Genomic DNA, 26,921 nt, shown 5'->3' with positions numbered 1-26,921 from the left:
GTGAACGTGTTAAATATAAAATGCTTTATTGTGAATTCAAAGTGTCATATACCTGTTGTTCCCTCACTGTTGCTATGATGTTCATCCTCAGAGACACTATAGGTATGTTATACTCTCGTACGAGTGTTTAAATGTAGCAGAAAATTTTGTTTACAGTGCCCGAGGTGTCAGAAACGCAGAAGCCCATGTGTCTTGTCTGCTATTTTGACCATAAGCAAATCTAAATAAGCTAGTGTTGATATGTTACAGTAAAAACCTGCAGTGTGTTGACATAACAAGGTCAGCAGTGAGGGATCATGATGACCTGAGGTTTGGGTTTAGTGTTTTTTGTAAACACAGCTTAGCCTTGACAGATACGATAAGGAAAAGACAAACTCTGCTTTTAAACCATGTGCAAAAAATAAGTGTGTGTGTTTGGGGATGAAGGTATTCCTACACTGATCAAATGTGTAAATATCTATTAATAAAATTATTAAACAGGAGAAAAATAAACAGGAAGTTAAAAAGGTGGTGATTTGTCTATTTGTACTTCAACTCAATAAACAGAAATACACATTGATATATGTGTTTAAAGACGAATGAGCGTCAGTTCAGGGGAAATGATGACAACAGAGACAATGTAAAAACATCTACAATTATTTTATTGCCAAACTAAAACTGTCCCTGCTATTTACACTTTACAAGCTACTGTAAATATGCATCACAAATATAAAAGGTTTACATTTATATACATTATTTATATAAAGCCACATCTTATTCACCAAAATCCATAAACCTTAATATTAATTTATAGTCCTGTCATTTCCATAGATTTATGTCTTCAACAACAACTATAATAAAATACCACATAGATTTATTTAGGTACATGAAAAATGCATATTTGATATACTGCGTCTGCTGTTTAAAAGCTAAAGGCATTTCAAAGCAGTAGGTAGTCAGTTGTTATTTTGGCATGATCCCTTCGAGTGAAGAAAAACTCTGCTCACTAAATATGACAAGACCAAACCTTCATTTACACCACGACAACCACTGCAAGCACATGTGGAAGAGCAAGGGACGGAGGTGAATGCAAAGTTTTCCCTCTGCTGTTGTTCATAATTTATCCGTAAAAACCAGGAATCAAAACTGCCGAACAAACACAAAATAGAGTAAAATATAAATAAAATCACAGAAGTGATGATTTATGCAGCACTTTTCTGCGCCTGAGAGGTGGGATACAATATAAAACCATCTTTGGGGAAGAGCAGCAAGTGTCTATGCAGTTTGTGCTGTTTTTAAACTTGTTCATTTGTGATCTATGTTTCTATATAATAAAATACCTCTTAAATTTGTAGCAAGTGTACTTACATAGGTTGTTAGTGCTAGTGTGGGATGCAAAATTCACCTGAAGAACTACTGACAGTATTCATCCACATCCCTAAATTAAGCTCAAAATGAATACGTCAACACTGACAGAACATCACAACAGTGATGTCTGAAACATTATTTCATGTAGCACCTTTAAAGAAGGGCTTCATAATACTAATATAACATTATAATAACTAGAGCACAGAATGGAACTTCAATACACTTCACCGTAAGATGCCAAGTGTACAGTATTACAATGTACAGTGTCAGCAGGACAATCTGTTACTGTGCGGTTCACTATACGACTACAGGACAGACGGGACACAACGGCATGCAAAACATTTACCTCAAGTCTAAATAGTCAACAAGGGTGAAAGCGGATCAAAATACTACAAACCAGTACGGCAAATACGTTACAACAGAATCAAAAGACCATAATACATCTTCGAATTAATAAAATTAACTTATCAAACTCCACCAGACCCACCAGTGGGCTCATCGTTCAAATCAAGAGCAATTTTGGGGTCAACCATATTATAAAAAAAATAAACCCAACTTACCCTCAGTAGTGTCTGGCCAGCATAGTTTTTGGTTTTATTTGTACAGGTTATAGGTGTTCACATATCATCCATATATCTTAAATACTGGGCAACCAAAACTATCTGCATGGCTAGACACCATATTTTCTCATTGACTAGCCTAAAGCGCAGTCTCTGCTGGTTGTAAGACTACAGCTTTAATAAATGAGACGTAAAGTGTTAATTAGTGAGCGTTTTTACCTTTGGACAGCGCCCAGCGAGCTGGTTCCCCCAGCTTACAGTCTTTATGCTAAGCTAAGATAAGTAACTATAGTTGTCTATTACACACGGGCGTGAGAGTGGTATTGATCCTCTCATCTAACGCTCAACAAGACAGTGAGCAAGGGCATTTCCCAAAATTCACGGCAAAACACGGCACGTTGGGTTTAAAATTTCACTAGATGTGGTTGTCGTGAAGCAACAATAAAGTGTTAAAACATGTACATAGAGAATATGTGATTAGATCAATTAATTCAACAATTAAAGTGTGGGAAAAGGGATTTCTGAATTTCTAAGAGCGGTATGAGACATTGAAAGGGGATATCAATAATTCAAGTGACGGATGCGCTAAACTCAAAGGTGAACTGTTGGGGTTGGCTTGAGCTGTACATCGTTTATATTCAAGGTCACAGTTTGGCTTATATGTGCTAAAAGTTTTCTAAAGGGAGGTATGAAATCCTGAAAATCAAGCACTGTATTTTACCAAGTACTTAAAATACTGTCAGTTGTAACACCCTCCACCATCTATATAATGCAAGATGAAACTGACATCATACGTAATGTATTTGTATCATTAACTTCATAATATACAGTAGTTAAATATACTTCATCTGAGATTAAAAATACAGATATAGTGGCTAAATAAATATACACTCCTGTTTTTTTATGTTTGTGTGCTGTTCCAAATGCTAAAAGGCACAAGGGTTTCTGAAGAAAGTTGGCTGATCTGGAACCAAAGCTTCAATTGTAGGACAGGCTACACTATGTAACAACTGTGGCAGCTGACAGATCATGAAATGACATGTCCCCTGCACTCAAGGGCCTTAAAGCACTTTTCATATGACAATGTGATGAAGAGTTCAGTGTGCTGCTGTTCAGGATGAGATCATCGGACTGTCCTCTTTTGTGCGTCTCTTGTATTTGCGTAAATGTAACTTGTGAGTAATTCAAATCGCTCCTCGCGTATTAAACCTTGATGCCTTCCTGTCCTCGGCTCAACAGACAATCGTGTCTTCTTTTTCTGTACAGTACCAGCTGAAGTGTGTAAATAAAGAGGAAGCATGGATTGACTCAGTCGCGCTAACAGGTGGTAATGGGGAAAAAAGACCTTGTTCAGTCCTTACTATTCCTAAAAGTTGCATTACTATTGCAATATAATAGTGTAATTATAGAGGGTCGTTATGAAAGGATTTTGTTCAGATATAAGTTCGGTCAAAAAGTATATTATATTTGTACCGTTCCAAACTCCCAGGCTGTGTGCTGGGCAGCCCTGTAGTGTGTTCCACTGATAGTGATAGTGCCCCCCCTCAACATGACCAGTTCTTTTTCCCCCTTTCCACAGCTCACACACGATGAAGCAGCATCATCTAGTGACCTCCTGCAGCATGGCCGCCCCCTGTTGTCCAGTCGATGAATATGAAGCTCAGGCTCATCACCATGAAGGAGATGCCCAAAGCAGCGAAACAGGCAGCCTAAGAATGAAGGTACAAGTGCAGAAGCTTAATTATCAGGAACTCTGGTGTGCAAATATAGCATGGCAAAAGCCCGTATCACACAGGACAATCACCATGTTAGCATGACGACTGACTGAAGGGAGACAGATTTCAAAGCCTCACCAGTATCTTAGGAGTAGAGGTCATGGGTTCATCCTCTTTGGGAACGATGCGGATGTAAAAGACGGCAGGGAAGATGAAGATGAGGCAGGGAGCCGACGTGGCACCTGAACAGAGGAAGAGAAGGCTGATTAAACACATACTGTCCTCATACACCATGTAATGTGTTTAACCTGCTACACAAACCATATGACTGCGGTTAATGTCAGTCAAAATACATTTCTGAGGGTAAAAACATTCTTAGTCTATGGCAGTTAGCATATTTAAGGCTAAAACGTGGCCAAAGTGACACAGAATGAGTTCAATTTCAGGTCAACCGATTGATCTTTGGGATTGGGATGATGAGGCTTTAGTTGTGGTGATCATAATCTGAACAGTGTCCATCTATATATTAGTTTGCCCTGGTTTGGTGATGAGAGAAAAACAGATTAGCTGAAGGATAATCCGTAATCCATTAAAAATGATTGAATTCTAAGACCATCAAAGAGATAATCTTGCAATCTTTTGGTGAAATAAAAACTGTTGCCTTTCAGTAACTCTGGGTCACTTGTACGTTTGTTTGTGCATTTGTCATTTTCTGTTTTGAGCCGTCAGCATGGAATAAAGAGAAGTGTAAACCCCCCAACATATTTAATAAAGAAGATGCAGTTCAGCACAGTTTTCAGAGCACAAAGGCTCAATAAGTCTTCTGGTTATAAGGGGGAAATTAAAATCTCCACACCTACCTTGAGGCATTACATTAACACAAAACTTTATTGCACATTTTCTCTATATTCTTTATACTGTGAACATTTGCACATTTCCTTTGCAGATCCCATCCTCTTCGTTTCAAAGAATGCACAGGTCTTCTCATTTAAAAACAGATATATTTCACACATTATCACTGTAAATCTCTATTTTACAGGTAAGATTCCTGACTTGCATCACTTTTCTTACTCTGTTTGTTGTATCCATTATACACAAAATATATGAAGGCAAAATCCTTGTACATCGGCAATAAACCTCTGAAACCTTTGAAACAGCTACTTAAAGCAGAGTAAAACATAACAGAAAGTTCCAGAAGGGCTGTTCCCAGGGTGTTGTATTGTTTATATTTGATTTTCACCTGTTTTTCAACTCAAAATGACACTGATTCCCGGATTGTGAGCTCTAAAAATATACAAAGGTTGCTGTAAACAGCTCGATTTATTGCGTCACCTGATTGTCTTCCTGTTTCTGTACATTCATGTGTTATTCAAGGGAGCTCTGTACATACTCCCACATGTGTACTTAAATGCATGCACATGTTTGTCAGAGCAGAATCTGTTGCTTTGAAGATGCCCCTGGAGGTCCTTTAACTTATATGTTTTCAACTTTCACCTCTAACCTGTGAAACATGACCGTCAGTCTGAGGACAGAGTATGATAATAATATTGACTGAGGTCGTCAGTTTGTCCGAGAGCAAACATGCACCGGTCACGTTTTTTAGTTTTGCTTTTAACAGGGTTAGAAATGGAACCCCTGAATCAGACTCTGTCCAACAGGAAGGTTCAGTCTGTTAACTGAGACAGAATAAGTAAACCACGATCACATCATGTGTAGAATATAAGATAAAGTCAAAGAAATCCAGGCATGTGGATAAACAAGGCCTGGAGGAAACATTAAATGTTGTTTTTAATGATTTTTATGTGATGAGGGATCATAATTGATAGCATGTTGGCTGCTTGTCCACAACTTTTAGGTGTTTTGTGGTGATGATGCTACTTGGGAAGTCCTCCTTAAAATGATTTGTCTTGAAGAACTTTTTAAGAGTACAATTCAAGCACTTTTCAAGCACTTTCAAAGTAATATTAACCAAAATTTGAAGACTCTCAAGGCTTTATTGTCACATCTGAATTGTTACTATAAATGCAATTGCAAAAAATAAGGCTTTGAATTTCTTTACACCCACAGCAATCAGTGCTGATTTCTTTGTTTCATCAGCTGTTCATATTAACTTTGAAAATATTCTAGGTGTACATAAACGATTGTGTAGACAAAACACCAGATTGTGTTGAAAATCAAGACTTTTTCAAGGAGTATATTCGAATTCAAGCATACTCCTCAAAAACAAAATTGCAAGATTGCAAAATTTTCCAAACTTTCCAGACTTTTTAGGATCCCTGTTAACATTAACAGGAGGAGCTAATGACCTGATGTCTGTTGTACTCACCAATGATGCCGAAGATGCCCAGAATGTTGGGAGCAAATATCACCAGCATGTTGATGATGGTGAGCAGAATGAGAGCAATGGCGGTGTGACGCAACCAGTTGAAAGACTTGGTGGGGAACAGCATCTGCTGGATGGCTCTACGTACCTGTGGACAGGTACAGACGGAGGATTAGATGAGGAAATAATACCATGGTATCATTTTTACTGAGGGAACAAATCAACAGCAGACTTACAGGGAAGAGCACAATAGGCACGGTCAGCGTTACAGCTGTGAGGACAGCCACTCGCACGCACAGGATCAAAGTGTCATAAGGGTCAATCCGGCTGTAAGTGTGCAGCAGTTCAGGCTCCACATTGTCTGTAGATATATAAAGAAAAAATACCTTAAGTTTTCTCGTGAGCATTGCCCAGTAATAATAATGCACTCTAGCTGTGGACAGTATGTCACCACATATCACCACAAGAGGGAGCTCGTGCTCTATGTGCAGGAGGAGAAGGACTGCTGGACCAGGCTGTTTTTTCAGTACAGACAAATATTAACCACGAGTACTGCATATCATTATTTACTAAGAAACATACAGTGAATTTAAATCATAGACTAAAACATTTTTTTTAAATCCAATTCCTCTGAAAATAGTGAGAAATAGTATTTTTCAAAAACTGCACCAGGGTGAGATTTTTATGTAAAACTGTAGTTGTCACATTCGATTAAATCACAAATTAGAACTGCAATAGAAAGCAGCATCTCCTCATCACAATGTCAGACCCTATAGATTCTTCAATTTGGCCCAAATTATGATCCTTCCTCTATTATGGCAAACAGTAGCAAACTGTCTAAGGAAGTAAAAAAAGTTTAGGAGTAAAACACAAATATAGCCATATAACCTGTGTTCACCAATAGTAGTTGAATGTGCTGCTATATGATTACCCTTTTTACGTTACTCCTTCTACAGTAAGAAATATCAATCGCTGCACTGACTACTTGATTTGTGCATTAACATTAATGTTTCCACTGAGACTGTAAACACAAAACGGTGCCAGGGACAACTGCTCTCACCTTTAAAGGTCAGGTAGCCAAAGAGAGCAGCCAGAAAGTACATGGTGTACATGACAAAGATGGAGATGTTGGACACCTGCTGCATCTTCTTCTTCGTTGGACTAAAATCAGAGAGTTGTGTGAATGCCACATTCTGCACGAACACGTTATCAAATGTTGCAGGTCACAGAAGGGTGACTCACTTGCGGAGCTCAGTGTAGATGGGGAGGACCTCGGGGTGGCAAACGAAGGCAAAAGCCAAGATGGGAATGGTGTACGCAGTCTGTGAAGGACACATAAACGCGTGACTTTCTATGATTAGCAGTGCAGCCGAGCTGCAAAAAATAAGTGCGAGAACTCAGGCGGGAGAGCACACTCGCAAACTTCAAGTTCTGTGACCTTAATGTTCAAAAATGATGAGGATAGGCGAACTCTATCTTCAGTTTGGCTGCCTACCTGTGAGTTGATGGTGAACATGCGTGGGGAGCAGTGGGAGTCATCGTCCTCATGAACCAGACCGTTGCTGTACTCGTGGCCGTGGCTTGAAAAGTTCAGGCTGAGGTGAGCAGCAGTGCTGTTGGCTGAGAACTCCTCGAATGGGCAGGTAATCTGGAACTTCTTGTAGATGACCTGCAAAAAAAAGCCAGAGTACAATCAGAGAAAAGACACAAGGATGAGGGGATGCGTCAGAGTCAGTAAACAAGGGCTCTCGATATTCCCTGCCGAGCTCAGAAAAGCCATTTCACATCAGATTAGTGTGACTCGGCCTCTAAGTACTTGGGTTTTACTCTCAACCTTTGATGTGTCTAAGCAGCTCTTATATTCGCCTTATCAAACATAGCTACATACCACTGAAAATAGAGATGAGGGTGGGAAAGAGATGAAGGTGGGAAAGTGAGTAACATATGTGCCAAGATGACATGCCAGAACAAATGAGCCTCCTTGTGAAGAGTCACTGTGATGATGTGCCACTGTGTGAGCTGGACCAACTTACAGCACTGAGAAAAAACACCATGCAGCTGAGAGAAAACCCACTGGTGTAGCCGAGGTAACCTGCAAATAAAGCGAAAGAGAGTAAATGTTACAGCTCCTGATCCATTTGGCCTATGTGTTTTGTGTGGGACTACTGTAAGCTGTATTAGTTACACAAGATGTCCACAAAGTTTACCATCAGAAGGTTTCTTACTGCTCTATAAATGAGGCCTCTGTGGAAAAAACACCCTAAAAATGCCCCATCAGAACGACTTCACAGAACTATGAGACCAGAAACAGTGTGTCTACTTTGTGTATTCGGGAAGAGCTCAGGCTGGAACAGAGGTTCTGATCATCTCGGAGAAAATGATGCCTAATTGGACACCTGCTGTTCCCACTGCCAGTGGTGGAGTAAAGACATACAGTAATTGCCTGACTTCAAGGTCAGCCCTAACTCCATCAAAATGTCATTATCTAAGTTGGCTCAAAGTCAAAAGAAAACATAATCTTCATTAACAAGTCCTAAAGATAGAAAATGATTTGATAGAAAAGAATTTGGCAAAGGTACAGTGTGTGAGTTAAATGTAAACGGCTTTGAAACACAGCAGAAGAGAACAAAACTACTTCAAATTAATGATGCTGAAGGATCTTAAAAGTTGTGACAGGGTTGACAACAAAGCTTGAGTAAAAGCAGATGATGTTCCAGACAGGCAGAGAAGTGCAAGGACATAATAAATGAACAGTCTGAGACAGGAACTATGGCCAAAGGGCAAAAAAACTGGAACTTATGGAAGCCCTTTTCTACCAGAAAAACAAATCTGCATGATTAAAATTCTATTTTTTCTTGGCAGAAAAGGGCTTCCATAGAAACTTGGTCCCAGTGGTCGTAATGCAGGTGAAGTTTCCTGGAAAAGTTTATGTGTCCCCTGATGATCACATGACATTCAAGTCAGATATACGCAGATGATGTGCCTCCTTCACTTCAGTAACAACAGACCAATAGTTTACAAAACACGTCGAACTGAGCTAGCTGTACTCACCGAGCTGCTTCATTAAAGCCAGCGGCAGGATGATGCAGGCAGAGACCATGATGACCAGGTAGTTTCCATTCAAGTACCACAGACTGTTTGGAGAAAAATCTAGTTTACTTTAGTGAGCTCAGTATTTCAAACATTGGCACAGAGACACAATACACAGAGACAGGGACAGAAATAGAGTGGAAAGTGTTAGATGGTAAGAAATCGGTCAATACGTTTAGTGAAACTGTTGGTTCTACTTTTTCTTCAGTCACACAGTCTGGGAGCGCTCGTTTGAGGTTCATGTGGTGCGTTCATGTGCCAACAGCGACCTGCTGCGAACATCACTGGCCTCAAGATGGTGGAAAAAACGTGTGTGCTTATGTTGCTCTACACGGACGTACGGGAATAGACGGTTATGTAACCCTAGATGATTTATGTGTCAGTCCATAGTTGCAGAAAAGGAATGCATAGTGGAGCCTAAACAGCACAGCGCTGACGGAATCAGTAAATATTACCAATGTCAGCTCCTTCCATCACAGCTTCACCGTGTCTGCGTATATTACTCACCCTGCACTAAAGTTAAAGGCATTACCTTTACAGTTCTGAATCAAAGCTAAAAAAATCCATATGAGAATGAAACGTCATGTCCAGTCTTTGCTCTGCTTCCCCTTCCGTCAAGTGGGGGAGACCATGCTGCTGTGTCATCATCTGCTATACGTGGGCACCACACAAGTCCTCCATTAAGCAAACCGCCTGTGAATACCCTCATAGAACATAACTTCCTCGTATAACCTGAAAAACCCCGCACCGCATGTGTGCTCTAAACACATGTGGAGATGTTGGCGCTGCGATGCAGGTTCATTGCTGAGTGTCTGACCGGCTCCGTGTTGTTCTACCTCGTCTTGTAATATGAGCATAAAATGACATATTTCGCCAGCTTTCAATCGGTCCCTGCACGAGTGTTTATAGTAAACAGCTGGTATTTGGTTAAACAGCTTATTTATGTCATGTGAACAGAGACTTCTTTCTGTCCTTGAGGTGGGCAAAAAACACTTTGCTTAATGGAGTAGAAAAGACAAACTGTCCTTGCGTGTCAGGCTCAGGAAAAGAAATATAATCCAGGGGCAGAGAAAGTAAATCTCAAGCATCAGTAGCTGTAGACCTGATTGGGAGCAACAGCAACAGGAAGCTTATAGAAATGACTGTCGGACCATTAAGGACCACTGTCTCCTAAATCCTGTGTATAGAACCGTCTTTGTGTCCTACAGCTCCTCTTTAAGCTGCTAAGCCTGTTATTCTTAACCCTCTGAACGAGACACAACCAGTGGGATCAGCTGTCTGCCCACTGGTTGTAGCATACATCTATGAGACGAGCTCTGTGCGTGTGTGTATGTATGTGTGTGTGTGTGTGTGTGTGTGTGTGTGTGTGTGTGTGTCCCTTGAAAGCAGGGGAAGCCACACGAATCACAGGTCACATCCTCTCTGGACATTTGGTCAGTAGGTCACTGCAGAAGATCAGCTTTCGCATGCAAGATGAAATGTGGCTGCTGTGAATCCAGAGCTATTCGGCATGAGCACAAGTCCAATCTGAAGCCAGATGAGACCCAACCAAGTCAAGTTTCGAGTCACCCAGGATAAAACCAGGTCATATGTTTGACCGGCCCGCCTGGCACGGACTAGAGCACTGACAAGTTTATTCTTACCATATTTTATTTTTATTTTCAACTGTACAATGTTAGATTCAGAGGATCCCATTGTGTTATATGTCTTCATGTTTTCAAAAATAAGCCTCAGTATCGGTATATTGGTATCTGCATCAAAAAACTAGCATCAGTCAGATGCAACTCGTCATGACGTCAAGTCTTAGAGCAGTCAAGTCCAAGTCAAGTCTCAAGTCCAAATGTCTGACCTTCTCTTTATGTGGTCATACTAATACTCCACTGCAAGCCCCCAGAACCCACCCACCCACCTGCCACTCATTCCTCCCTGTTCTCCTGACGCCATGCATCTGAACAGCGAGAGGCGCTTTGAGTGGAAATGAACAGTGTGTGTGTGTCTGTGTGTGTGTGTGTGTGTGTGTGTATGTGTGTGGGCCTCTGAGAGCCAGCCCTGAGCTGACCTGTCCTTATGCTCAGCCTCAGAATTTGGCAACCATGTTGCACCACCTGCTGCTGTCACTTGTGTGTGTGTGTGTGTGTGTGTGTGTGTGTGTGTGTGTGTGTGTGTGTGTGTGTGTGTGACATAGACAGAGCTAGAGTCATAACTCTTCATTTGTCAATTTAGATTGTAGCTAAGCCTCTGACCCTGATAGAAATACACACAAACACAGATATATGTATTGGTGGATCCCACTCTAACATTAATCAGTGATAAAGGGCAGCGCGCCCTTCAGAAAGCTTAGCATGTAAGAGTTTCTAAGAGAAATGGAAAACATGCTGAACATGACAGCAGTTAAACAATAGAGAGTGAGGTCAGACCACGTGCTTGGATGGATATCTAGTGTCGAAGCTGTTTATCACTAACTGTGCTCTGTATTGTGTATCATACTAAATGTCCCTAAAAGGATTATCTGGACGTTGAGCTCCAGTGTGTAAAACAAAAGGCTGAGACGGGTTGCTGACGTTTCAAAAGACAGGTTTTTTGTTTTTTTTTATGTTTCAGGCCTGAGATGTTTTTAAAAAAGGATGGCTGCAGTGGCTGCGATCCATTTTGAGCACAAGGTTTGTTTTTAGATTCGTGCCGGCAGCTGGAATCCACTTCAGTCCTCCATGGCCTTATGCAGAGTGTCTGTGGCATGACTCTTACGTGAACACTGCTTGCGGCCGGCGCTGAGGGTTTACGTTGTATGTATGCATAACTGACAGATAACACCCAACTGAGGGCCCCTTGTTGCTCGGCCAATTACAAGCCACCATTCTCATCACACCCCCACACTGACTGAATCAATGAATGGTGCAAACTGAAATATTCGCTGCCCACATAGTCTTCCAGACCCCTAGGCCGCTGCAGACAGTGTCTGAGCTCGGGGCCGACAGCAGACAGGAGTCATGTGCCTTTCACCAGCAGCACAGGGATGCTGAAAAGCACTTAAATGATAATACTCACTCAGAGTTGGGATCTTCTCTCAGGAAGGCTTGGATGACCAGCGGTAACTCAGATTTCACAATGTACAGGTAACTGGACATAGCTGTAACACACCAGACAGAGAAAAAGTGTGTTTGTCTAAGTGACGCAGCAGCTGAGGACACTGACGTCAATGAACGGGAGTTTTAGCGATGTGGAGAAAGTCATGTTCTCAGCTTGAAAAGCACATTTCACATGTTTTAAACTCAGTATATTTAAATTCAAGAGGGATGGTATTTCCCCAACTGATCTGCGTTGAAACAGCATTTACGCCTTCATGTTGGGGAAAGAAAACTAGAGCTGAAACGATTAGTCAATTCATGCTAAATGACTCATCATTTCAGTCACTTTTCAAGAAAAATACATTGTCTCGTTCCAGCTTCTCTCATTAAGAATCTTGCTGCTTTCCTCTGTTTCGTTATGCTTTAGTAAACTGATAAACACGTCCTCTGAGGCTTTAAGGAAGTGTCAAAGCCATTTTATACTATTTCTGAAAATTTATACAGCAAATAACTATCAGTAATAATCAAGCACATTGATTGATAATGGAAATAATAGTTAGTTGCAGACCTAAAGCTTACAGAAGATACAACTGAGCAAAAAAAAAACAAAAAACATTTAACTGTGTAAATAAAATACAAAGATATCCAGCTCTTGTACCAACTTGGGTCTGAGAAAGCTTTATGAAAACCCCTGTAATCAGTCTTTGAGCATACACCCAACCCCGCTGGGAACGCAGCTGTTTGCCAACAGGTCTCCTACTTTTTGCTCACAGTATATCCCCATATTCCAAACTTAAAGGGACACACAGCCAAAAACAAAAGCCAGAGTAATATCAGTGGTTCAGGTGAATGTAGTTGTGTGTGTGTGTGGTTGGATATAAACTCTAAATCGTGTAATTGTGCCTAATTCATGTTTTCTGCGACAGGGAGTTGACATATTTGGAAACACTAAGTCGCTCCGGCTCCTCACCTCCAATATTCTGCAGGGTGATGGCGATACCAGCGGCCATTTTTCCAGGGGTGCCAAAAGCCCTGTACCCCAGCTGTTCATAAGCTCGGATTCCTGTAAACGGATTACAAACAATAACATTCACTCAGTGCTTGCTGAGATGTCCCTCTGAGCAACACAATAAAATCCTTTCAAAAAATAAAATAATAAAAAAGATTGTACGTCTGAGATTGGCGGGAGGGTGAAGAATGATTTCACCCTTTATTGTTTGTGTAAACATTATGAGCTTTGCCAAACACACCAGATTATAGAATAAACTGATTCATTAAAAAAAGACAAATCCTACTATGCTTATCATTCTGGCACCTAAACAACAATTTAATTATAATTGGCAAATTTACCACCACTCAGACTATAATTTCCTCATAGTGTTTAATCCATGCCCTTTTTTTTACTAGAAGTCACGAATCCTTCCTATTTCCACAAAATGGTCCTTAACCAGTTTAACATTATCAGATGTCTCCGTCACTTTGGCTTAATGTGGTGTCCACGAGCAGCAGAACAGCAGAAACCATAACTGTGCGTTATGATATAAAGCGACAGGATTTCTTTGCAAAAGGCAAAGACGTGACAGAAGGCTTACCCACAATGCCAGAGGATTTGAGCAGCAGATGAATGGAATAAGATGACAAGGCTGCGACTGCTGTCAAAAGAAACCTGCAACACAATGCAGAGGGGAAAGTCACATGTTATACCTCTCTGCATGTCAACCGTATATTGCACCAAATTCTACATCCCTCTGGGATTCCCCTTCTGTTCATTTCCGTATAAATTAAGATCAACCGTTTGCATTAAGGCGTGATGTATTGTGCATGTTCTTGCATCATAAATATACCATTCTACCCAAGTCCTTGTTTGATCTGACATTATATTCTAATGAGAGAAAAAGAAACTTTTCATCGAGCCTGGGAACTGCAGTGGCGGCTTCCGCAGCTAACTTTCCACAACGTCACTGTCCTGCCATCACATGACATTTTAAAGCTGACGCTTTGCTTCAAAATGCTAATTGTATTATTGTGACATTACACCAATAGTTGAAAGAAACATTCAGCATGACACAAGGCGAGGCACTGATCGAATAACAAGTCTTTTTTTTTATTGGAATATAAATGTACTGCACATGGAGGAAAAAGATATTTCCCACAACCCCTGTGTCTGAGCTGTAGTGGTCCTCCTACAGAGGTGCGGAGCCCTGAACACAAGGCTCTCAGGTCAGCGTTTCTCATGAGTCAGAGGTTGATCCCAAATCCATCGCCTTTCTCAGACCTTTTCCCCGCATTTCTGTTCACTATAGCCACAACAGAAGTCTTTTCATCTGGCCCACGTCTGTAGGAACGTCTAGAGCTGTGCAACCTTTCTCACATCACTAGCAAGCATTTATTTTACAGGTCTGCTTTGTATCGTTTGGAAACATCACATGCACCATGATATCTTGTCTAAATGAAGAAATATCCTCCTCTGGATCCTGACGGCCTGGTGAAAAATTTAGCAAGGTGCTGGGCTTTTCATGCCAGCTCTATTTCTTCACTGTGTCTCACTGGAAATACACAGACTAGGAATGAGAACGTCTATTTACATCTGTGCTGGTGGATCAAGGGTTCTCTTCACACTAAGGCTACAGTCTCCACCACAGCCACAGTGAGGGAAATAGTTGGTGGTACAAAGAGGTGCCACCGAGGCAGCAAGGACCAAACACTAGAGCAAAACTTTATATGACCAAAACCGTATGAGCATGTTGTAGTTAAAACACGTCACAATAACAGTGCAGTATACTATTAAACCTGCATCAGTGCTGCCGTAAACACGTGGTCTTATTCACTCATTTCCCTTTTAATGAAATGAAAATATAGAGATATGAAGCCCATGAGAGTGTTTCACTTGAAGTAATATGGGAATAGTTAGGATCACGTTCCTGGAAAGCTTGCTTGCTTTCCAGGAATTAAGATTTTAAAATGCCCTTAGTCTGTTCCTGTCAAGTAAGCCATCCAATTACATTAAAGCAGTCACTAGCCAATAACTAACAGGAATTCCATAGGAAACAGTCTGCAGCCTGCTTCATTAGTGGAGCTCCACATTACTGAACTGACTTCCTGTTTCCAGTTGAGGCTCATGCAGAGGCCAGTCTCTAGGCCAGTCCTGATACTGTCTCTCTGCAGCTTCCAGTTTCTCAAGTGTGAAGATTAGCTTTCCTTTAAATTATTTTAATTATTTAAATTTCTACAAACAGGATGAAATCAATGAATACTTGCAGTCATAAACAAGTTAAAAAATAACTCCACCTCAACCAGCTACAACAGTAAAATCTTGTTTTTACATTAATGCACGAGTAATAATATTTTAATGAAATAATACAGAATAATTTAACACAGGGGACATTTTTCTGCATTGAGTACTTTTACTTTTAAAATTCTAAGTTACATTTTGTGATGATGCTTTCATGCTTTTACTTAAGTAACATTTTTAGTTCAGATGCCCGACACAGGGTCTGGAGGTTTGGTTATTCCAGACTGTGGCCTTTCTGGGGTCTGAATGTGTCGGTGAGGGTGGGGACGGGAGCCTGAGAAAAAGGGTATGAACAGAGGTGGGCATATCATGGGACACGATATGTTACAAGAGGTCATGACAGGTACTAAATCACCACCCCGGCCCTTCATTGCACCAACAAAGCAGCCCATTCCTGAGCTGTAATCCCTCAGAAAGTACATTAGAGAGTCTCTGGACTCCTCAGGACTTTTGACAAATGGTTTGCTGTGTCTTTCAAGTGCATTCAACCATTTAACAGACTCCACCCTTCAGTGGAGCAGTATAGCTATAGGTACAGATCCACTGATATGCATGGTATGTTAAGAGAAAACTCAGCCATCACTGGTTGCAGCTGGCAGATTCTGTCTTATATTCTAGTTTTGTAAATGGCCACCAGTTGAAAAAATATAGTTATTTACTCACAAGAAGAGGAGTATACCAGTGTTGGCCATGGCATAAGCCAATCCCAGGATGCCACTGCCCATAATGGCATTTCCCAAGTTGAAGACTGACATGCCAAAAGAAGTCTTTCCTTCAAACTGAGGGGAAAAGAAACACAATGAATATCACTCAAAAATAAAATAAAATATTCAGTCATTATATCTCCGTAATTCTTACACTTACATCTGTGAAGCGAATAGGTTTCTTTCCGTCTGCACTGGGCAAAAATTCCTCATTCTCCAGTCCTCCATCAGGATCATCAAATCTAAGGGGCAAATTTGAGACTGTTAATTCATCTCGCTGTCTAACCCTGAAAAATGGGCACATATCTGCTGTAGACAGTAGGTAAAATCAAATGCTTAATTCATTATTACATATAATAAGATATTTGTATTCATACATGTTGTTTTCATTCAGTATGTATGCAAATGTGCCGTTATCGCCACAGACATACCTGACTGTTTGAGTGCCATTTCTGTATTAGGATCCACCCGTTGAGGCAAGCAAAAAAACATGGTGAACATGCAAAAAAGGTGAAGATTATGCAGGAATCAAGCCATACTGTCTGTTGTTATCCGTATCCATGGTAATTATTTATAAGAAACTTATGGGAACCTCTTATCACAGGCACAAAGGTAAGACAAACTGTCCAAAAGTCTGTTTTAGCTCTTTTCAGTCAGTTCATTTACTTTAAGTAATCCAGGATTTCAAACAAGTACAACTAATACAGAAACACAAAGGGTATACAAAGTGCTTGACGCATGCTGTGTTAAAATGCCATTGACCAGTATGTAAGCGACAAAAGGCAGCCATTCGTCTGTGTGTAAAATAAAGGGAGAATACTCACTGATCCTCCTCCAGCACCGTCTTCACTGGCACGCCCACATCATCTCCAAGGTCGTGACTTTTCCCATTGGATAAGATATTCATCTCTGACTGACCGGGCTCCATCGTCCACGTTGTAACAGATTCTTTTTGGCTTGTGTGAGTTCAGTGAAGACGATCCTTTGAAGTCACTCAGTGTCTTGAATATCTGGGGTAAAGAGGGAGAAAGGACATGAATCACGTGAGATAGATTATTCCATGAACACATCATTGAAAATGTACAGCACACCTTGAGCGTTTCAACACCCTGAAAACATAAGAGGCATGATAAACTGTAGCTTCAGTCCACAAGCGTGGACGGAGCGAGGTTCACCACGTTGTGAACACGTGATTGTATAAAGGAGATTACTGCATGGGCTCAGGAACACTTTGTAAAACCGTTGTCGGTAAACACAGTGTGTTTGCAAATGATTGCATTCAGGAATAGTTGTTGTGTTAATGTTGTGGCTTTGCTGGTTTCGATAGGTGTCATGAATCCCTATATTCAATGTTTGTGCAGCAACTGGGTAGCGATGACTCAGCTCTACTGTTGACACAGTGACTTCCAACAACCAACACCTGACCTCATTCATTCATTCAATCAATCTGCCCACCGAAACTTTTGCAATACGTGCGTACACCAACATGAATGCAACGTAGCCATAACTGATCACAGGCTGAGATAAAATGCTGGCAAATGTTTACGCTTTACCAGAACTTCAGTCCAGAGCAAAGCAAACGCGTCCAGGCTGCACGGTCAAAGGTCAAGGTCTATTTGAGTTCTTTGTTCCTTTTGTTTGCTCTTGTCTTTAGTGTAGTTAATGTCACAAGCCTGCAGATTCTCAGTGCTACTGGTCAGATCCCACACAGTGACACAGCGGTCTTTATGACCAATGTAATGTCATCAAACAAAATGCTAAATCACTCACAACAACAAGCCTCAAATTACTGAGAAAGCAATTTGCAAAACAGTCATTACCATGAGCTATAATTACACATTTCAACAGTGATTTTCCTTCATGAAAGGGGGTTTTCTGTATCCACGAAGAAGGAAAGGAGGTGTACCATTCTAACTGTTAAGATAAGATTGCATTAGGAGAATGAATCACATTTAAATTCACATTATCAATAATTAAGAACGATTAATAATCTGCCATTGCCTCCCCTGACCCCAGTGACACAAGTGAATCCTCTTCTCTATTTCACAGCGTGAGCTCATAGAGACAATGGTGCGTTGTTAGCCGCTTCCGCTGTACAGCAGCTCAATTGTGTTCCTGGTGTCCTCTCAGCTCACTGTTCCTGCTATTCATACTGTACAGTTAAAGCGGGCCATTGATACCATTCCACTGCAGCTACAGAAAGGAATAACACAACACACTAAGCAGGTACGGAGGCTTTAAATGAATGACTGATCTAAACTTAAAGAAAATCATCTAACCTGAGTGAGACCTTCCATTGCCACATCTATTGAGTCATTTTATTTGCCCAAAGTTAACATGTCCCATTAACGTAGCTGCTAACGTAAAAGCCCCTAATGTCAATACTGTGTTTTGCAACAGCAGGCTTTGATAGAGATCATTCCCAGAGAGACTGAGAGGAAAAAAATGTGACGTATGTGTCATTTTAAAACCAAGAATATCGCACAAACATAAATAGGATATTTGGTAGAATCGGATGAAGGAATCGTTCAACTCTTCTCACATTGATTTTAAGAATGTGCCTGTTGTGACACTGGAGAGTCAAATCAACCAGAAAACAGCAGATGAGCCTGTAGACTCTTCATTTACAGTAAATACAGTCTGAGGCCCATCGTGGAGTCTCGTGATGTTGACTTTTTCCCACCATATGATCACTGATGACAGAGACGGTTACACTTCATTTGTGATGCATTTGTATTTAGATCAGGAAATCAAAAATAAACCGATAAACCAATAAACCACATTAGTTTCACCAAAATCTAACTCAAAAACATTTGTGATCTGGCATAGCTTTCACCTTCCCCCCATTCAGGAAGATGCAGCAATTCAGCGGCATACTTACAACTGACAGAACTGAAACTCTGCAGAAACTAAGTCTGAGATCATGTAGCTCCAGTATGTATATGCAAAATTAGTTCTTTAAACAGACACAGTGCTGGTACTATTTCTGCTGTGAAACTGTATCTGGTGAATCAAAGGTCAGGCTGGACAGTTTAGCCGCATGTGTGTCTATAAGCATGCCTCTCAAGATGAAGACGACAGCTTGTTAAGACTTGACAGATGTGCTTGAAGAGGCGATTACTGTGCTGCTTGTCTGCAGTTCCTTATTTGAACGTATTGAACATGTTTTTCTCAAGGAATATTGTTCAGGGTGCAGATCTTTAAAGCTGTTTGGGTCATCTTATTTTAATCAAGGAAAGATAAGCCTGATGCAACGGTATAAATACTGATATTTCAGATTAAAACTGGGAGTTGGTATGTTACTCAATGTCTGAATTATGGATAAAAATAATACTTGATGTTGCCTCTTCTGATCTACCTCTCTGCACACGTCTTTGTGACTCTCCTGTTGACTTCTTGGAATGATAAACAGGGTAGAAGTTCTCTTCAAGATTATCTGCATCAGCTTTTTGGGAACCTAACCACAGTTTTTTGGTAAGTAATATGCTGTTTGTACATCAAGAAAACACATGAAATAAATTCCTACGGGCTGAAATTGCTCACATATTTACTGATCCTGAATACTGATGCCTGTCTGTCTGACAAACTCACTCTATGGCATATCCTACTCAGCGCCAGCAGGGTCACCTTACACTCGACCGCAGCCCATAGTGAGCCCTGTTACATAACAAATCTGCCCTGAAGAGGCATGAGAGTGAAAAGTCCCATTCTGAGTTACTGAACTTACTTGACATTTGAAATGTTTGAACAGGTGGGAGGGTGAATAATGATTAGCTGTGTGATTTTCCAGTCTGTTCGGTGTTAATGTGAGAAACTGGCTATTTACTGTATGAAACATTTTACCCTTTAAAAACAAAAACCCACAGCAGCAACCTCCACAATTAATTCCTATTCCTTCTTGTGTCGGTTGGACATAAAACAGGGTAGGCATGGGACAAGCGGGGGGCAGTGGGCGAGCACATGTAGATGAGGAGATGCCCATGTGGTGGTGTATCAGAAGCAGGCACGAGGTTCAGCCAACAGCGCCTGGCAGCACCAGCTCATCTCAGCCACGTGCCTGCTGGGGACAGAGGAACACATGCTCATGTCCTGCGATATCAGCCAGCACCTGATTCACACATTCTACTCTGTGCAAAGCGGGCGAAAGGGATTGCTTTTATTATGGTCAGTTTGTGGCCTGTTTAAATGCTCCAAACAGCTTTTAATGAGTTTTTCTCTGCTGTTTAGAGGATCTAAAGTATGTAATAGGAAGGGGTTGGTGATTTTTTTAAATTTATTTATGAATTAAAAAACTGCCATAAAGCCATCTTTATATGCAAATCATTATAATATCAAAGGTAATTAAAACAATTCTGTATTAAAAAGTTGAACGGATATACTATATTTCACCCTCTACCCTTTTGGTATTTGTATTATTGTACATTAGTACAATATATGTTTAGAATATGTTTGACAATTAGTAATAGGAAGACTTATGAAGTGCATCATGTTAATAAAGAGTTGTATGTTAGTGAAGGGTTTGTCTCATGGGTTTATATGTTTCTTTGCAAACACGGCACCCCCTCCTAATGTGCCAATATTATTGCATATAATGGTCAAGTAATAATTTGTGTAAAAAATATGCAAAAAACTCAAAGTAAACGACATATTATAAATGTAGTAAAGTGAAGGAAAAAATGCTAACTGACTGAGCCTTTCAAATTCATGAATATAGTCAAAGATTATGGCAAATTACATAAGTTTTCTATACCCTTGGACCAGCACGATCATGTTGCCTTCATCTTTGGATGCAAATTTTCCAATAGTATAGACAACAGATGACATATATGCTAACAAAGACATTAGCATTACCTCCTACTCACAGGGATCCCAGGAGCATGATGCCTGACAGAACACACACACTAGCAATTAAACTGTATCAACTTTTGGGTCTTTTTAAGAATAAGACCCAAAACTGACATATTACATGAATGAAATCTAGCTGCAGCGAAAAACAAAAGTCATTTATCTCTTTGCAGAAGGTCTTGGTCTGAAACTTAACATGCACTGGGATGGGATAGAAGTTACATCACAAACAGGTGATGTCCAAGATAAAGAAAGTCAACTGAACATTTCAAAGTATACTCTCTTCATGGAACGACGTGGATTTATCTGCAGGCTGTCATCTCCTTTTCACACGCAGACCGCCTGGATCGTTACAGTGATCGTGAGAGGAAGCAGCGCAACTAGAGTGCAAACAGGGAGCCAAGATATCATTTGATACGCTGGTTTACAAGAGGCCAACACAACCTGTGTTTACACAAGGATTAGAGCGGAGAATAATAAACTCAGCTGTTATTTAATGATGATTTGCGGAGCAGCAATAAATAAGAGTCCTCCTATGTTATCATTAAGACAGGTAACATGCACCCTGCAGTTGTGGTGTTTGTTGGACTCCTATAATTATTGTCATGAAACAGTAACAGACTTACGGAGTTTCCAAACATATTTTAGAAAATAATGATTCAGCTCTTGTAGCTGAACATGAGCATGACTTAAAATGCTGCAGAGGAGGCGCCAGCTGTCAGAGGTGATCAGGTTAAAAGCCGGTAGATTCACTGGGTCATTAGTTTAAGCTCTGGCATCCTTAAGAACTATAGATGGTTGTGATGATTGGCACATCTTGTGCTATGGTTGGAATACAGGACGTGAACACATACAGAGGAACGCCTGTACAACCTTGTGCAATGCAGTGACAGTGTAATAAATCCTGACTTCTTGAACCTTGTGATGTTCATTTTACACTAATCAGCAGGCTTGTAATTATTTTGCAAGGTGTTCCAGGTATTTTGTCCATCCTCTGAGCATAAAAATTAGAGGAAATAGCTCTGCAATGCAATGGAAAATTACAACAGCCACTGTGTAAATGGTTGATTATGTGCTGATGTCTACAGTTTCTATAATGAATATGATGGAGAAAATGATGGGATGATGGGAACAATGATGGGAACAATGGCCATAACAAGGAAGTGAACAGGAAAAAAAGACAAAAATATTTTTCTTTAATATCAAATAGCATGCATAAAATAACCAAAAGTATAGACGTTCAGTAAGTAGCATGTAAGGAACAGCTGAGCTTAAATGTGATTCATTGTAATAATGGCACATATACAGATATAATCTTTTATTTGAAATTATACAAAAGGCAAAGGGCATATGGGCACATGAAAAGAAGGTGTGTTTCAATCAGTAGTTGTTTACTAAAAATAGGCCCTTGTTAGTTACATAAGGAATCAGTTGCCTTTCATTAAGTACACGTTGACAAGCTGCGGGGCATTTTTCTAAGAAAAAGCTTGGAAACCATCAGCTAGCAGCAAGAGGTCAATTACACTCCAGGCAAACCTTTGAGGCAGCTGTTACACTGGAGCACAGGTCTGTCTGAATGACAATCAAAAATACTACATTCACACATTCAGACAACAGATGTTTTTAAAAGTGATCCCCATTTGGCTGTATTGCATTGTAGATTCTATATAACACTGTAATTAAACACAACATGTGTACGTGTTGTCAGTGAGCCTCTATAACACATTAATGTTTTAAGAAAAGAAACATGTCGAATGTGAAGCTCTGACTGAGCTAAAAGCAATACAACAACAAGTGAAGTGCTTTAACGTGTTTGTAGGCTAGCTGGTAATCACAGGTCTTTATTTGCTTACATTCTGAAACAGTAGTATTTAGATTAAAGCAGCTATAATTAATATTTTTATTAAAAAAAATGGATCGCTGTACTTTTGGTTCACCCTCGCTGCTCTCATAGCATTGTTTTTGACTGCAGCAACCAGCTGTTTTCAGCGAACATGCTCTGAAAAACTTACACCTACACAGCAGACTGACAAAGTTAGCAACTAGCTGGTGAACATAGTGGAGCATTAGCTGCTTGAGAGCCAGATATTTCCCTTGGGAAATGGTGGTGACCAAAAACAGAGCTATAAGAAGAGGAGACAGGTGGACACAGTGCTAACTCCGCTCTGGATCTTGTGGATGGGGTAAAGGACCAAAGTTAGCTCACAAGTTCGACGTATGAACATAAAATGTTCCAATGGTTTCTGTTGGCCCCAAACAGCTTGAGAAAAATCAATCAATGCAGGTTTCCATGTTGAAGATGAGCAACGCTGTCTGCCTGCTGCTGTCTTGTGTAATCTATTTCTTATTTTTTCTTATTGTTTTTACCAGGTCTTGAGACTTGACCGTTTTTGCTTTCAAATCTGAAGTCCAGACAAGTCTTTAGAAGAACGAAACCTGTAAATCATCTTATGTAAGCTGGTTTATGGTATATATAGGTTAACTGCTGACATTCAGTATATGCTAGAGTTTGTATCTTGACAAGTATATGTGGATTTATTTCCTGTGAGTCTTCAAATACAATAACAAATGACTCTTGGTGGATGCTTTAGGCAGCATATTTTAACTTCAGAGCATGTATTTTGGCACTGATCCCTCCTATGGGAACAAACTCGTGGGAGTGTTGGTGCCATTTTCTACCCATTAAGCTACAGAAAACCACAAAGCATATAAGAGGTTCTTTGAACGGACTGAGAGTCATAAGAAAAACACCGTTATAGCTTGAACTTTCTCATAACATGATGAACAAAACATAAAAAGTCAGGACAATTTCCAGACAATTGTTCAGATCAAAGGGCCAGCAGGGAATATTTAATGTGTGAAAAAATACTCTGAAATATTCTGTACTTAACATCAGTCAAAGCAATTTACGCACTTGAATACACAACGTCAACAAAGGACGGTGACTTTCCAATGACTTAAATATAAATAGACAACAGCACATGATACAGTCAGGCTCAAACCCACAGATTATGAGCCCCCATGACAAAGATAATAATAACAACCTCTAGAGTGTCTGACACTTAACACTGACGCAGATATTCACATGTCTCTTCAGTGTGACAGAAGACCTCAGCTGGCTGCTTCCCACATGGATAAAACATCGGCCTCCGCACACCGCACACCTGTCCAGCTCCGCCTCAAACTCTCAGCCACTTTTATCACTGAACATGACAGGGTCACTGACCGCAGCCCAGCTTATCTGCTCATTCTACACTGAGATGAACCCAGCATGAAAACCCATGTAGGGTGTTGGTGTTTAGATAGGGGGCCAAAGTCAAAAACGTTCCCCCTCACTCAAACCGCCTTGAATTTACAGACACCAGTTGTGTGGATGGGCCATGTATGCCTAAATCTGATCAGTGCTTTCAATTTTAATATGGTTTGTGTTTCTTTTCTTCTAATTTAAAGCTGAACTTTGTAGAAACACTTTGAATTTTAGACGTTTTCACCAGTGTAACCTCATATTGCCATGATGGCCACTCAACACCTGCATTCAAGCAGCTGCGGGTTTAGTGTCTTTAGTGCAGCTGCTGCTCAGGAACATTCACATTTCCACACCCACCACTTTCCAAGTCGAAGATTAAAACCAGCAACCTGCAAACGACATGTGAGCTTTCTCAACCTTACACATATTAACACATGCCGAGCCCCCCCAAAACCTCTTTAAAAGTCTGTTCGACAAAATGAAACTTTATTTATCATTATTATTATCAGAACTGTGGAAACCTGGAGTGACAGCAGAATATTGTGCACTACAGCCTACCATAGACCTTAAAGGGCTAATTCACTGTATAAATAAATAAAATAGGGCTGCAGCTAACAGCTATTTTCACCATAAATTCATCTTTCAGTTACTTTCTTGATTAATATATGAATCTTTTGGTCTATAAACTTGTGAAAATGGCCATAATAATTCCCTGGAGTCCAATCCGAGATTCTCAAATTGTGCTCGTCGTCTGACTAAGAGTCTAATACCCAAAGTTTTACAGTTCACTACCTCGTAAGACAAAGAAAATGAGCAAATAGACACAGCTTAAAAGGTGGTAAGTTTGACATTCTTGCTTGAGAAACGACTTAAATGATTAATGGATTATGAAAATATCCAATTATGTTATTTAAATATCATGTATATACATTTCTACATGAGACATTAGACAATAAACAGCAGGTCCGACAGATCACTGGCACGCATACATTACATTAACACTGCGCAGAGAAAACTGGAAGAACATTTAGATTAAAAAAAAAAAAAAAAAAAAAAAACATAGTTTCTCACATACTGAAGAAAAAATCAACAAGAGGAACTTCACATTTCTTGATACCCAAAGCTGTTCTCGTCAGGAACACAATAATAACACAGCATCACGCAGGCTCAGGCGGCAAAGAGTGATAATGTGCAGCATTAACGTCCCACACAGGGCGCTCTTCCTCCACATGGGTATATTTAGCCGACAATAACAAAGGCAAAGTGAGCTAAATGGCTGCTGCTGGTTGTTAAAGCGACTGGTGTTTCTATTGGTCGTCTTGACTGGTTATGATAACGCTGTGTGGTAGAGTATTATTTACACCAACTGAACTAGTCGGATATGGTGTAAGTGGCAGGAGGAAAAGGAAATTGTCTTCACGTTGACTCGATGCCATGTGGCTTGGACACCACCAACACATTAGGCTGTACTGCTGAGAGGAAAGTGCAGGAAAAAGCTCCAAATATAAGAGCTTTTTATTTATCTATTTTCCAAGAAATTGTCATCATAAAATCAACTATCGATCATTTAAATCTGACGGAGCGCACCGTTTAACGAACTATTCGTTAAAATCCGCCACGCAGCACCTGAAACTAGGAGACATTTACTTTCACCAGGTGAAGGTCACATCTGCTTGTGTGTGCCGTTCATCCAGCTGTTGATTTGCAAACTTCCAGCATGAATTGGAGAAAGATTCAAAATGAGAGCCGGACGGACAATAGACGGACAGAAATCTGTCACTGACTGCTTGGGGCACATGGTCATGACATCTGGACTTGGCGCTCACTGCAGGAGGACCAAACATGCTATTCTTTCTTTATTGATCACTTCCCCCAGAAGAGGAAACAAAAGCCATATGTTCCACTATTCCACTGCGCCATGTGATCGTATAGGCTACGATTATTCATATATGTTTTCATTCTTTTCCTCTGAGCTACTGTATTCCGCTGTGACTGTGAAAACAACATACTACAGCCGAGGTTTCTACTTCACAAGCCTCAGCCTTTCAGTAGAATCAGTGAACATCACGTCATCTCTGCGAGCACTTTTTCCTCTGTTAAAAAAACGAGATTTGTCCAGTCTTACCAAATGTTCCCGTCACGAAGCTTTCGAGTTAATTCCTCTGAGGAGCGGGAATAGATTTGCTGATCTCTGTTGATTCTCTCTCTCCTCGCGTGTTTTCTCTGTCTTTCTATCAGTGGAGGTGGTGATATTTGCATTCGTGGGTATTTACGCACATTCGGACTGTCGCTCTCTGTGCCAGCAGCTATAAAATGCGCGCAGGGAAACGCTCGGCATTGTACAACCTCCAGGAGCTCAACTGTGGGGGTCGTGTTAGGTCCGCCTCCTTTGCAAAACCTCCCCCCCATAGCTGCTCTGTTCGCAATAGGTTTCACCAGTAGGTGAGGGGGATGCAAAGAAAATCACTGGACGTGATAGTCACTCTGGTCTTTGGCACAGAGGAATTGCGCAAAAATGGCACTACAGTCTGGCAATGCGTTACGCACGAAAATGGTGCGTTAATCCAAGAGGTATCGTTGTAGAGGGGCTGTAGGTCACACATTTATCTCCCAATTAGCTGTGAGCATTAAAATAGACATTTAAAAACAGGAAACTGCGCCATATACAACTGCTGCAAATAAACAGCTCCCATTCACACGCGCACTACAGGGCTGCCATATGGGCCAATCCCT

The 26,921-nt window shown here is 40.6% G+C and overlaps 1 protein-coding gene across 2 annotated transcripts; it reads right to left on the bottom strand.

Moving 5' to 3' along the window:
• Positions 1–623: 623 nt before the first annotated feature.
• Positions 624–26,921, bottom strand: slc38a3b (solute carrier family 38 member 3b). 2 transcript variants are annotated; one of them, XM_076759818.1, is made up of 17 exons: positions 26,314–26,921; positions 16,921–17,106; positions 16,528–16,548; positions 16,257–16,338; positions 16,056–16,171; positions 13,693–13,766; positions 13,071–13,163; positions 12,081–12,162; positions 8,997–9,079; positions 7,979–8,037; positions 7,441–7,614; positions 7,188–7,267; positions 7,006–7,106; positions 6,182–6,306; positions 5,949–6,093; positions 3,761–3,864; positions 624–3,616 (listed from the first exon to the last, which is right to left on the bottom strand). In XM_076759818.1, the coding sequence occupies exons 2-17, from the start codon at positions 17,022–17,024 to the stop codon at positions 3,512–3,514; spliced, it is 1,548 nt and encodes a 515-aa protein (XP_076615933.1). In that variant the 5' UTR covers positions 17,025–17,106; positions 26,314–26,921; the 3' UTR covers positions 624–3,511. The 2 variants fall into 2 exon arrangements, with proteins under 2 accessions (XP_076615933.1, XP_076615940.1); XM_076759825.1 differs by lacking the exon at positions 16,528–16,548 and having other exon boundaries at positions 16,257–16,357; positions 16,917–17,106; positions 26,314–26,505.

Source organism: Chaetodon auriga, chromosome 2 (genome assembly GCF_051107435.1).
Source record: "Chaetodon auriga isolate fChaAug3 chromosome 2, fChaAug3.hap1, whole genome shotgun sequence".
NCBI classification, from domain to species: Eukaryota; Metazoa; Chordata; class Actinopteri; order Chaetodontiformes; family Chaetodontidae; genus Chaetodon; species Chaetodon auriga.
The sequence above is the reverse complement of the archived record's forward strand: the minus strand, read 5'-3'. Positions and strand labels throughout refer to the sequence as shown.